Source organism: Phascolarctos cinereus, unplaced genomic scaffold, assembly GCF_003287225.1.
Source record: "Phascolarctos cinereus isolate Bilbo 61053 unplaced genomic scaffold, phaCin_HiC Scaffold_5;HRSCAF=322, whole genome shotgun sequence".
NCBI classification, from domain to species: Eukaryota; Metazoa; Chordata; class Mammalia; order Diprotodontia; family Phascolarctidae; genus Phascolarctos; species Phascolarctos cinereus.
In genome coordinates, this window is record NW_027555958.1 from 249,148,546 (window position 1) to 249,162,883 (window position 14,338).

At 36.9% G+C, this 14,338-nt stretch overlaps 1 protein-coding gene across 1 annotated transcript; it reads left to right on the forward strand.

Annotated features, from left to right (window-relative positions):
• Positions 1–4,092: 4,092 nt before the first annotated feature.
• Positions 4,093–5,034, forward strand: LOC110202614 (putative olfactory receptor 2B3). Its single transcript, XM_020978845.1, has one exon. The coding sequence runs from the start codon at positions 4,093–4,095 to the stop codon at positions 5,032–5,034; it is 942 nt and encodes a 313-aa protein (XP_020834504.1).
• The last annotated feature ends 9,304 nt before the right edge of the window (positions 5,035–14,338 follow it).

A 14,338-nucleotide genomic window follows, 5' to 3' on the forward strand; every position in this document is an offset into this window, starting at 1 on the left:
TGTCTTTCTCTTCATGAGGTCTATTCTCCATCCCATCCATCATTTCTCTTGCCTTTGAAAGCAGTCTATTACATCACAAGGACATCTAGGCAGCTGGGCATCAGTTCCCATCGGAAAGCCATCACTGAGCAATAGAGAAAACAAAAATAGTGGGAAATCTTTACAAAAGGTTTCTCTCAGCATCTCTTCCCTTCGGACATCAAATCCACAGTATTGTGCCCATATGGGACAGTTGGGTCTCTGGGGTTTTATTGAAGTCAACAAACCACATTGTCTCCCACATCTGTGTAGAAAACTAACAGCCATAAAAGTCCTGTCCATCCATTCCAGAAGTCCAGTTGGATGAACCAATTGCAAATCATCCCTTGATGGTGCCCAAGGGGATGATACTTTAAGGTGTACATAATTTTATTTTTAGACCATTCCCTCAAACTTTACTTCATAACTGTTGCTGAGTCAGTCCTCATGGCATGGCTGTAAATGGGGACCTGAGAGAAAGGGAGATAATTATATTAGATAAAAGTCATAACTGTCAAAGACATTGAAAAACCATCATATCTATCCTGTGCCTGTGATCAAGTTTCTGTTCAAACTATCCCCCCAACACCTGCCTAATCCTTGGAATAGAGGTAAGCCGAATCCTTTGCGGAACATCAGAGCAAAAAAGCTGGCCTTGTCTTTGAAGGTGGTCTGTCTAATCTAGATCTCTGCCTCTGAGTTCAGCAGTCCAAGTGCTCTGGATAGTGCCCTGAATGTGGAGTTAGAGAATTGTGATTTGAATTCTCAGTAGCTTCTGTCTTTCTGTCACCAGTTTTGTGCCAGCAAGTCAATAATAAGAATAATGCCTGACATTTACGTAACACTTTAATACATTATTTTATTTGAACTTGTGAAAATATTAATGAAATAGGTCCTATAGTTATTGCTAAACAGGCTATTCAATTTAATTCAGTGCAATAGAGCAATTGTTAATTAAAACCTACCATGCACAAGGCTTGGAAGAAAGGAAAAAATATATTGTCTGACACTTAAAACTTTGCAAAGGACTTGACACAAATTTTTTCAACTGCTCCTCACAACAACCCTCTGAAGTAGATAATAATGTCTCAACTTTACAGATGAGAGAGAGCTTAAGTGATTCAGTGATGGTCACGCAACCAAAGTCATAGGCAAGGTTTTATCCCAAGCCTTACTTGATTTCAATTCTTTATCAGCCTACACGAGCTTCATCAAGGCAGTTAGGTTGCACAGTAGATAGAACCCTCTGTCTGGTGTCATAGAGTTCACATCTAGACTTAGTCACTTAATAGCTATCTGACTCTAAACAAGTCACTTAACTTCCATCTGCTTAGTGTTCTCAACTGTAAAATGGGCACAATATCTACCTTTCAGGGTTGTTGTGAGGATCAAAGAAGATGATATTTGTAAAGTGTTTAGCACAGTTCCTGGCTTAATGATGGATGATTAATAAATGTTTGTTTCCTTCCATACTTCCTCTTTGGGGGGGGGGAGAGGAATGGAGAAATCACTGTGGGAATGCTCAGCTCAGCAGTGGAACATGGAAAGATAACTAGTGATGGTGATCCATTCCATTCATTTGTCTGTGAATTTGGAGAATAAAAAAGCCTTGGGGTAGGGAGAGAAAATGGATAGAGACATGGAGGGGGATTCAAGAGTTATGATAGGAAAGGGAGAGAATAGATGAATGACTGAGTTGTCTGCCAGGGCAAACGTGAAAAGTGTGAAGCTTGGAAACCCTAGCTGAGTATTAGAATTGGGCAAGAGAAAGTATACATGGTTATCAAGGCTTTAAGCTCATTGCCAGTGTTCCCCCTCCAGCCTCTTGGCCTCCTGTGAAGTGCATCATCAGAGAGACCTACGATGGAAGCAGGATACAGAGACAAAGTATTATGTAGCAGTACAATTTGTAGGTTCTGTCAATTTTTATATTTGTTACACATTATAACATTTGTTACAATTGAGTAAACACACATACACAACACATAATACATATATACATACGTGCATATTTACTCCCTCCCAGACTCAAGTTCTCTCTCTTCAGTGTCCTCTTATGAAGAAATACAATAACAATACATTGTATTTCCAAGGAAATACAGGCTTATGACAGAATTGTGACATCTTTCACCAATGAAACATAAGCTTTCCCCCTCCCTTTTTTCCTTTTTTATTACCTCCCAAACTCAAGTTCTTTTTCTCCATTTTCCTTCCCTTCCCTTAAGATTAGAAACTTTGCTAGGCTTACATCTATTACTTCTTCAATATTCTTCTTCTTTTTAATTGCCCCCCCCACCACTTATTTCCCCTATCAATTTTGTTGCATTTCTACAGCAACCTTCTCATTTTCTTCTTTAAACCCACAGATAAGAACCAGTCTACTTCAGATCCTTTGTATTATTTTATTTCCTCAATTCCCTTTGAATACATTACATTTCTGAAGAGACAACTAGTTTCTTCTCATCCTATAAGAACATTAAAACTACATCATCATACAGGTCCTTCCAACTGCTAATACATTTACCTTCTGAGGATTCTTTAGAATCTCATGTTTGTATTTCAGAACTCCTACTCACTTCTGGTCTTTTCATCAGAAATGCTTGGAATACTCTATTCTATTAAATATTACCCTCCCCACACCACCACCACCTTAATGCCCTCTAATATAGTAATGTACAGGAGTGCAGGGTAAATTATTGTTTGTTCTGTGGGGTCCATAACTGCCCAAACTACAACAAAAGAAACTGAGGCAGAGTTCTGATCCAATGGCATTTATTAAAGGCTCCATGGCCCCCTCTAATGAAGTGGACCTCAGATCTTCATCACGATCTGAAATGTTCCTTTCCTAGTTTTATAGGACTTGATACCCAGATAATATAGATGAAGCAAACTAAAACTACAAAATCCCATTGATTGATAGATCTTGACCTTGATCCTCCAGAATCTCATTGGTTGATAAACAGGCTAATGAGCAGATCTTGATGGATTTATCTTAATCTTCAGGAGGTCCTACCAAACCAATGAGCAGACCCATGGTGTAGGCTGATAAATTGGTGTCAAAACATCTATATGGGCTGATAAGCCAGTAGAAACAATGCATTGGTGTTCCAATTTTCCCACATCTTCTCCAATGTTTATTATTTTCTTGTTTTGTCATCTTGCCCAATCTGATGATACTTCTTAATATATATTTAAAAACTGGCACAGAGATAAGAAGATGTAGTAATGAGGAACTTTATGGATTCTGGCATCCATTGGCTGTCTTGTTACATTATTAAGTAAAGCATATGATAATTTCATGTTGTCAATTTCATGTGTCAGAAGGTTTAGACAATAAAGAATGAGAAGAGAGAAGTTAATTCTTATTAATTAGTGTTCATAATGATAAACCTAAGTAGAATGTTCTTGAAGGAAGGACATATTCAATTCTGAACAGTAATTTAAATAAAGAAAGGTAAGGTAGGGTCAGCTAGGTGGCACAGTGGATAGAACTCTGGCCCTGGAGTCAAGAGTACCTGAGTTCAAATACAGCCTTAGACACATGCACACTAGCTGTGTGACTCTGGGGAAGTCACTTAACCCCAATTGCCTTAGGAAAACAAAACAAAAAAGAAAGAAAGAAAGACAAGATGGTGTAGTAATTCACTTAAGAAAAAAATTTCAACATTCATTGAAACAAGCAAACGGAAAAGATTTATTTTTAACTATAACTATTTTCTCCCAGACCTGTGATTTCAGTGGTGTAGGTTAAGGAAATCCTTTCTAGTACTACAACTGAGGAAGTTTTCGGCAAGTTATAATCTTAGAGAGTGGCATAGTCTAAGTGACTATCCCAGGGCAATACAGTCATTATTATGTGTCATAATCAGGACATTAACTATGATCTTACTAATCCTGAGACTGGCTCTTTAGAACTCAGTTAATGATGACAAACCATTTCTCAAACCAAAGTGTTTTCTTCCCCCATATGTTACTGAGTTATTCAGTCTAATTCAGTACAGTTCCCTATACAATAACATGTACTGACTGCCTACTTTTATATTTTACAGATGGCTAAAATATGATCCTTCCACTATGGATTGGGCAAATGAAACTTTCCCAAAGGAGTTCATTCTACTGGGTTTCTCAAGCTGGCCTTGGTTAGAGCTTCCCCTCTTTGGAATCTTGCTGGTCTCCTATACACTGACCATCTTTGGCAATGTGGCTGTCATCCTGGTGTCCTACTTAGACCCCAAACTGCACACGCCCATGTATTTCTTTCTCACCAACCTATCACTCTTAGATCTTTGCTATACCACCAGCACAGTTCCCCAAATGCTGATAAATATTTCTAGTAAAGTGAAAAGCATTACCTATGGTGGTTGTGTTGCACAACTCATCATCTTTTTAGCTTTGGGTTCAACTGAGTGTCTTTTGCTGGCTATCATGTCCTTTGACCGATTTGTGGCTATTTGTCAGCCTCTCCATTATCAAGTGATCATGCACCAGCGGCTATGTCTCAAGCTGGCAGCTGCATGCTGGCTTAGTGGTTTCAGCAACTCTGTGCTGCAATCAACTTGGACTTTTCTCATGCCACGATGTGGCCGCTATAAGGTAGACCACTTTTTTTGTGAGGTACCTGCCCTTCTCAAGTTATCTTGTGTTGACACAACAGCCAATGAGTCTGAACTGTTATTCTTCTCTGTCCTCATCTTACTTATTCCCCTGTTGCTGATCCTCATTTCCTATGGTTTCATTGCCCAGGCGGTATTGAAGATGCGGTCAGCTGAAGGGAGGAAGAAGGCATTTGGGACATGTGGATCCCACCTTGTGGTGGTGTCGCTCTTTTATGGGGCAGCCATTTACATGTATTTCCTACCACCTTCATCCACTTCTGAGATTTGGGGGAAGATAGTTTCCTTATTTTATGGAATCATCACGCCTATGTTGAATCCCCTCATCTATACCCTAAGAAACAAAGATATGAAGGAGGCTTTCAAGGGCCTCATAAAAAGAATATTTTCGATTAAAATGTGAGGAATATACTGTAGATGTGAGCATTTCTTGTTCAGATCTCAAAGATTGTACCAACTCCTGGGCTGGTTTCCTTGTCTTTCTATTCTCCAATGTTTTTGACATAAGAGCATTTTTCAACCAACATGTCCATGCTTTTCTTCTATTCAAGATCTTACAGGGCTCTAAAAATGTGTACGTAATAATAATCCATTATGAATTTTTTTCCTGCTCTTTGAGGTTACGAGTTGAATTTTTATTCAATTTTTAAGCCAATAGTTATTTATTAATCTCCTTCTATGTGCCAGATATTCTGTTAGGCACTAAGGACATAAAGACAAAAATATTACAGCTCCTGACTTGAAGGAAAGCAACATGTATACAGATAAGTAAAGAGAAGATGTATTCCAAATCAATTTGAAATGATTTCACAATAGGGAAAAGGGGACTAAAAACTAGGAGAATGAGAAAAGTTCTCCTATTCCAGGTATCACTTGATGTGAGCTTTGATAAAAACTAAGGATTAAGTGAGGAAGGAGAACATTCTACATTTAAGGGCCGGTCTGAGCAAAGGCACAGAAATGGGAAACGGACAGTTGTATATGGGGAATAGGACAGTTTGGCTAGAATAGAATGTACAAGGGGGTACCATGCAATAAACCTGGAAAGCAGGCTGGAAGCAGAATGCAAATAGTGTTAAGTGTCAAATGTGGAGTTTGGAGATTAGAGGGAGCCTTGAATCAAACAGTGAAAGTCATATCTATGCTTCAATGATATCAGTTTGGCATCTATGCTGAGGAAGGATTGTGCAAGAAAAACCAGATGCAGGGGGGCCAATCAGAAGGACAATAGTCCAAGTGAGGACCCAAATGAGTGTGTTTGTAGTATAAATGAAGAGAAAGGAACAGATGTCAGCTATGTCGGGAGACAGAATCTTCAAGATTTCATAATGGATAAGAAATGGGGAGTGAATGAGGATGAAGAGTTCAGAATAACTCTTAGACTGTGAACCTGGATGGATGCAAAAATTATACTCTCCTCTACAGAATTAGGGAAAGTAGGAAGAGGGGTATGTTTAGGATTCTACTTTTGACATGTTGAGTTTGATATACCTTTGGGAAAAATAAACACTTGGAGTTTATTGAAATTGAAAGTCGAGAGAGATGAATACTAGATCTGTAGATTCAAGTCATTTGCATACAGGTTGGAGTTGAACCCATAGAAATAGATGAGATCACCAAAAGAAAGAGTATAGGGAGAGAAGAGTAAGATCTAGGTCAAGCCCGGGGTACAGTCATATATAGGAAGCAGTATCTACAGTATCTTTCAGATCTGTTCTTTCTCTAGTTCCATAGCCACCATCCAAATTCAAATGCAATTCATTTCCTTCCTTCCTGCCTTCCTTCCTTCTTTCCCTCTCTCCCTTTCTTCTTCTCCTCCTTTCTCCCTTCCTTCCCTTCTTCCCCCTCCCTCCTTTCTCTTCCTCTTTCTGATCCTCCTCCTCCTCCTCTTTCTCCTTCTCCTTCTCCTCTTCTCCCTCTCCTCTCCCCCCACTCCAGAACTGATCTATGGATTCACTGTGGTGCAGTCAACTCTAAGTAAATAAACTCCACTCACCAAAGAAGAAGAGCAAATTGACATTTACAGCCTTAGAAAGTTACCTGGGACAGAGAATTTAAATGATTAGTTCTGTTCCAGAAGAGTTGCCAATCTTCACTGAAGTTTCCTTTAAGGCAGTTATACTGCACAGTGGCTAGAGTGCTAGATTTGGGTGCAGAAGACCTGAATCCAACTACTCAGCTAGGCATGTGAGCATGTGCAAGTCTCATAACTATCACTTGTTTCAAATATCACCTATCTCAATTTCCTCATCTGTAAAATGGGGATAATACTCGCACTAACCTCTTGGGGTTAATTGAGGACAAAATGAGGTAATGTTTGTAATGTGTTTTACAAGCCTTAAAATGCTATACATAAGCTATCATTATTATTCAAACAACAGTGAATTTGAGAAAAGCTTTCCAGTTTTGTGCAATCAAAATTGTGAATTGATTCTTTTATGGTCATCTCTGTTCCTTTTTGGTTAAAAAATTTCCCCCATCTGTTGTGAAAAGTTATATCCTTCTTTTCTGATTTGCATATAATATTATCATTTATATTAGTCAATTGTTTTCAGAACTTATTGTGGAATATGCTTGTGAGATGACGATAAAAATTTTTTTTCCTAATAGATTGCTTTCTACTTATTCTATGAGTTTTTGATCAACTTTTCTGTTTCTGACCTTAACCAAATAGTAATCATCATTACTGCTTCAAGTATAGTTTGAGATGTTTCTGCTAAGCTCCTTTACCTCCTATCTCTTTGTATTATTTCCCTTGAGTTTCTTGACATTTTGAATTTCAAATTTTGTTATTAGTTGGCATAATTATATAATGTAAACCATTTGTAGCTTCTTTGACATGACACCAAGCCTATAAATTAATTTAAGTAGTAGTCATCTTTAACATATTACCATGGCTTAACCACAATGAATAAGTCTCCAATAATCTGAATTTTTCTTTGTTTCTATGAATAGAGTTTCATATCATTAATTCAATTATTAATGTAATTTCTGTGTTTCTTAAAGTGTATTCCCAGATACTTTATACTTTCCTTGCTTATTTGGAAGGAAATCTCTTTGTTTCTGTCATTCTGTTTGATTTGTTTGGTAATATATGGAAAATCTAATAGTTGTTTATGTTTTTATTTGTATACATATATTTTCTTTGCATTTCCAGTGCTTTTCACAGTACTTGGCATATATTTAGCACTTAATAAATGCATTTTTAATTTACTAAGCCATTCATTTTTACTATTACTTAATAAGGTAGCTAATTGGACTTGACTTCAAATCTAGCCTCAGATACTAGTTTTATGTCTTAGGCAAGTATTATATTCAATAAACAATATGTTTACTACTTCAGCTTTCCTCATTTTTATTAGTTTTTTTTTTTGCTAAGGGTTAAGTGACTTGCCCAAGATCACACAGCTGGCAAGTGTCAAGTGTGTGAGGCTGGCTTTGTACTCAGGTCTTCCTGAATCCAGGGCTGGTGCTCTGTCCACTATGCCACCTAGCTTCCCCTATTTTTCTTTTATTAGTCACACTTTCCTTTGTGCATTAGATTGTGAACTCTTTGAGGAGAGAGGTTGTCTTTTGTCTCTTTTTATATACTAGCATTTAGCACAGTGCCTGACACATAGTGGACACAATAAATATTTATTAATTGATTAACATTCCAATTGATCCTGTTTCATCAATGAGCTTGAATGATTCTTCAAATATTTGACTTGTTCGCTCTAGCATCCACTGAAATATGTTTAACAGTAATCAATGTATTCTTTAAAATCCATAAATTTTGAACATTTCCTTTGAGACTTCCACAGGAAATGAACAGTACATTAATTCACTCTATTTATTACTATATTCTCAATTGTCAAGACTAATATACATATGCAAGGAAAAGATTAAGTTTAAATGGAAGTAAGATTGAATAGATTTCATATACAGCCCTGTGCTGTAGTTGGCAATTATTAATCCTAAGGAATGTCTATTACCAACATAGATAAAAGTGATGGGGCAAATAAAAGGGCAACAATACCTCTGGGAGGGGAAAAAAAGGATAAACTTTGACTGGCATAGCAATATATTTTTGCATGTGGTCCAGATCAAGGTAGCCAGAATACAGTAACAGATTGTATGCAGAAAAATCTCTTAAGAAATTGAATAGTGGTCAAAACATTTCTTGGAAAGAAAAAAGACCAAAGGAATGGAGGCCATGACAGTCTGATACAAGCCCATAAATAACAGAATGAAGTCAGGGAAAGAGAAATATCCTTTGCTATAACTGTGAACTAGAAGACCATATAATTTATGTGTATACTAGAGACAAAAATCCAAAGCAAGGTGTGGGGGAAGTTGACTTCCAAGTACCAAATCAAGGTGGGGCTTGGGGACAGAGAGGAGTTGATCCTAATTTCCCTGTTGCTGTTGAAGATACTACCATCATCCCAATCACTTAGGCTCTAAATCTGGGAGTCATCTTCAACTTACAACTCTTTCACTCAGTTCCCATGTCCAATGAGTCACCAATTCTTTCCTATTTTACTTTTGTAGCACCTCCTGTGTATTCACTTTCTTCTTATACTACAACAGTTCTGGTCCAGGCCCTAATCATCTAATGACATGTCTATTGAAATTGCCTGCTGATTTGTCTTTTTGCCTCAAGTCTCTTCCTGATCCTGAGACTGCTACTCCAATGCTGAAGAATGTCACTTTGTAAATAGTACATGGAAAAACATAAGGTTTTCCTTATGACCCAGACTGATCCAACAAGTTTTCAGACTGACTGAGGGCATATGACCTCCCATCTCCTCACTTGGCTTCTGGAATCCCAAGGGGCTACAACAATACCAAAAACACAGTAACCTCCTGGTCAAAGAATATACCATCTCCCATTTATACCAGTCCTAAAGCAGATTTCTAGATGCCTCATATGACATAGCAACTGGGTAGATTGGGAAGTTGTGAACTGTATAGAATAGTGGCAGGTCCATCATGAGCCCTCTAATTACCTTCCTTCATTAGCATATTTCTTTCAGCAGTTACTTTATCTGGAATTATTAGCAAATGCTTAGTATTCTCCCACCCCTTCCCCTCTTAATCTCCCATCCTTGTGATATAGAGCCTTGTCTGCCAAACGATAATCCCTTCTCCCTGAACTCAATTGTCCATGCCTTCATTCCTATGAACCTCAAACCTTCCCTCCCAATGTCCCACTCTAAAGCTTCCCACCCTTTACTGTACCCATTAGAACATTTGCCCTATAATTAAAAATAAAAAGCTTCTCTCTTTTATCACTTCTGTTTTTTTCCATCTTCTGACATTCTGTACAGGTAGTTTTCTGTACTACCAAATTTTGCCACATAATTGTCACATATTTTACACCAATTTTTGTGGGATGTGACCATTTTGTAAAGCTTTAAGAATTGTGCCGGTATTGCTTAAAAATAATTTGTTACTTAACTGTCTTTGGTGCAAGGTTGGGATGCACAGAATACTCATGAATAGGCATTAAAATTGGGAAGATGCAAGTCTTACCACGTCATGTGACTTACCCATGGCAGGTTCGCCTTCCTGCCAGTTCCTCTTACATCTTTAGCTCTTTATGGGGCTGACAATATTGTTAGTACTGCAGCACTCTAAACAAACCATGCAAATTGGTTTTCAGAAATAAACTGATAATGTGCATTTCCTGAGAATTCTAGGCTCGTGGCTCACAACGCACAAGAGCCAAATGCATATCCATATGCCACTGGTGAATACATTGCTGCTCTGTTTACCTTTTAAGCAGCATGATGAACAGAATTATAACATATGACAATTATGTGATGAAAGCAAATAAACAATTTTTGAACTAAAAAAAATAGAGTGTGGTGATTATGTTGTGGCCACAATGATGCAGTGAAATAGTTTGCATTCCTGGCTACCATTTCCATCACTGCTTTCATTCATACTCTTGACACATTACTCACTAAGGTGAGGGAGGGGCATTCAAATATTTTTTGCATCCTATTACAACTTTCAGACTCAGCAGAAAAGTGATCTTATCATCCATTACAGGAATGAAAGAGGGGATAGTGGCATGTGATCTCAAAGAGAGTGAAATTAGAGGGGCAGAAGAGAGTTTGGGGTGAATGCTTTCCATGTTTTTGGTGAAGAATGAATAAAAATTTACAGCTGAGAAAGTGAGGGAAGGGAGAGTTGAGAATATAAAGTTTGAAATGTACTCTGCTGAGTGAGACAAAATTAAGAAGGAACAGAAGGATTGACAATGCAACAAAGGAAAATGTGAAATTAATTAACAAAAATTTGTCACCTCAGTTTTGAGATTTCTTCTAATTCCCTTCAGTAACATCTGAATATGGAAACTTTATGTGATTATTTGTGATATGCAGCTTGAAATTACTGGGGGGATGGGAACTAAAAGCTGCATACTTAAGGTAGTTCCTTAAGTGGAAAAGCTCAAAGATATATAAAAGAACAAGGGGGTTAAGAATTGATGCAGCTCTTTGAAGAAATAGAGGAACAGGTTATAGGGAGCTAGGAATCTGGTTGTCTTTTAAAAAGTGAGTTTATTGACAATAATGGGCTCTCTCTTTTGAAGTGCTATGAGTAGATCTGCCTTAGATAAATTGAGGTTTAAATGTTTCCCTTAGCAATTATAAATCTAGATTTGATTTGATTTGGTCTGAAATCAGTCCTGAAGGAAATCAGAATGTTGTCTAAGTGTGTCCTCCTATCAAGATAAGTATAATAAATCAGAACATAATATAAGCTACATTTGGCATTAAGAAATGTATTAGCTGTATGACTTCAAAGCGAGTTATCTTATGTTGTCTACCTCAGTTTACTAGTCTGTTAATGGATAATAAGAGTACCCACCTCCCAGGGTTGTTGTGAGGATCACATGATTGTGAAGCACTTACTACGTGACTGATATAAGGCAAGTGCTATACTAATGTTAACTGTTATTATTTCTTTAATTAGATGTAATTACTTTGTACTTGATAACTTTATATGGGATTTTAGATGTGGTCAGTATGCAATGCCAATGGTGATGAGATAAATGATTTTCTATGTAAGGTAATTTGGAAACACATTCAACTGAAATGAGGCCACTTGATTGGTAATGAGTTTCATTTTAAATTGAAAATTACATAATATTGTTTATGGTACTGCTACATTTCTAAATTTTTTTTATATTGTGAAAATTGGTAAACTATTATATTAGCTACTGTTAGAAAAGCAATTTTCTTTATATTTAGGATATTGTTAGGTCATGAATTGTGCTGTTGAAAGAAGAGGAAAATGTGTTTGAAAGCTGTTAGACCATTTTATTTTCAGCTGTTCTGACCACATGTTGTAATATTCTGAAGTACTGTGATTTAAGAAATCATAAACTTCTACGCTTGCTTATATTTAAGAAGAACTCTCGTCTAAAATTATGTGGCCATCATTTATGAAAATTATGATTATTGGTTAAATTATTAGGGGTTGTTATGATAGGATCAATTTAATTGGGTACTTTTGGTATTGCTTCACTTAGAAAACTGAATCACAGCTACACTGCAAGCACTTTTTGATGACAGCAGAGTAGTAAGTAGGAATTTATTTGTAATAATTAAGAATTTATTTTATTTATGATAATTTAGAATTTATTTTTGACACTTAGGATATTTTTAAGTCTTTAAATTTTTTTCCACTCAAAAGCATTTTATTTTTTTCAAATTATATGTAAATTAGTTTATGACACTTACTTTTATAAGATTTTGAGTTTCAATTTTTTTTCTCCCTCTGTACCTTCCCTTCCCCTCCCTAAGACAGCAAGCAGTCTGATATAGGCTATACATGTACAATTATATTAAACATATTTCCACATTACTCATGTTGTGAAAGAAGAATCAAGACAAAAGGGAAAAAAACCATGAGAAAGAAAAAAAAGAGAAAATAGTATGCTTCTATCTGCATTCAGACTCCTTAGTTCTTTCTCTGGATGTGGTGAGCATTTTCCATCAAGAGCTAAATCTATCAAAGCTGATCATCACACAATGTTGTTGTTACTGTGTACAATGTTCTCCTGGTTCTGCTCACTTCATTCAGTATCAGTTCATGTAAGTCTTTCCAGGTTTTTCTGAAATCCACCTGTTCATCATTTCATATACCACAATAATATTCCATTGCATTAACATGCCACAACTTGTTCAGCCACTCTCCAATTCATGGGTGTCCCTTCAAATTCTAATTCTTTGACACCACAAAAAGAGCTACTATAAATATTTTTGTACATATGGGTCCTTTTATATTTTTTTATGATCTCTTTTGAACACAGACCCAAATGGTATTGCTGGATCAAAGGGCATGCATAGTTTTATAGCCCTTTATGGATAGTTCCACATTGTTGTGCACAACGAATTCAGCTCACCACAAGAGCCAGGATCCTATACTAACTTTGAAGGGATAAGACCAGCTTAACCTTCTATCTCGAATGGGCATTGATGAGGCAGGAGGCAAGATAGAAGCAACTCCATTTATTTTTAGCAAAGCACTTACTTACATAGTAAAATAACAGGAACTCTTTCTCAAGTTACATTGACGTATAGCCCATGCTGTGCTCGAGGACAATGCATGCACATCCTGTGCACTTATCTGACTCCAATCCCAGAATAGACTGCTAACAACCATATAATAAGTAGGGGAGTTAAAGATTGTTAAAGATCCATACAATGGAGCACCGAACCAGGCGACCTTTGCTCAGAGATCAGCACCCGAGAGGAGCCTCCACCCATCAGTGAGACCTCATAAACAGCCTGTGGCCCTCTACATCCTTACAGATCCCCAACAACTCCCCCTTTTTGTATTTGACAGAGACAGAGCATATGAAGCTCAGTCCCAAAGTCCTTTATCTGATTAGCTATGCACCTGAGCAAACACGGTCCAAAACACAGCATGGCCAGCAAAATCAAACATAATGGCAATAAGGAAGACAATAGAGATATAAACCAATGTTCAAGGTCATTAAAAGGATTACAGAGTTTATCTATCCAATCAAGTATATGCTGGGCAGTTTTATCTGGCATCAGATCCTTATCAGCCACCCTTGCAATATCTTTAGCAATTTCATATAAGTCATCAATATCCACTGCAATAGTAGAATTTCCAAACAGCCCATTTAGATGCCTACGTATTCTTTGCCAATCCCATTGGGATTTATTGTATTTAACATTGGTAAGGCAAATTAATTCATACCTATAATCACATTTTAAATGTATTCTATATTCTAAAATATCCAATTCATCACCTGTTTCAATAATGGTTTCCTTCATTCCCTCAAGCATATGGTAAAATTCATCATCTATCCTTTTTTGTGTTTGAAAACCTTTTAGATACATTGCGAGCTAATTGATCCATAAAATCAGCTTGAACCATTTCATTTCTTGCAATAGATATAGATTGAGATAAAGATACATAAGCAGTTATGATAGCTATAAGTGAAACAATTCCTAATGCTACACATGAAATACATCTCTTTTTCCTAGCAACTGCTAATTGATTACTTTGGTCTATTATTCCAAAAATATGATCAGAACGTGACTCATACCAATCTTTGCTTTTCACAGGCACCAAGGCAAACTTTTGTTGTGTAATAACAAAAATAATTTGGTCTCTAATCTTGGTTCCTCTACATACAGACACCCTGCAATTAATACAAGTGACATTATATTCCCCTG

Bases quoted from the DNA above. Each gene is read 5' to 3' on its own strand.
- LOC110202614 (XM_020978845.1), top strand. From the start codon at position 4,093: ATGGATTGGGCAAATGAAACTTTCCCAAAGGAGTTCATTCTACTGGGT.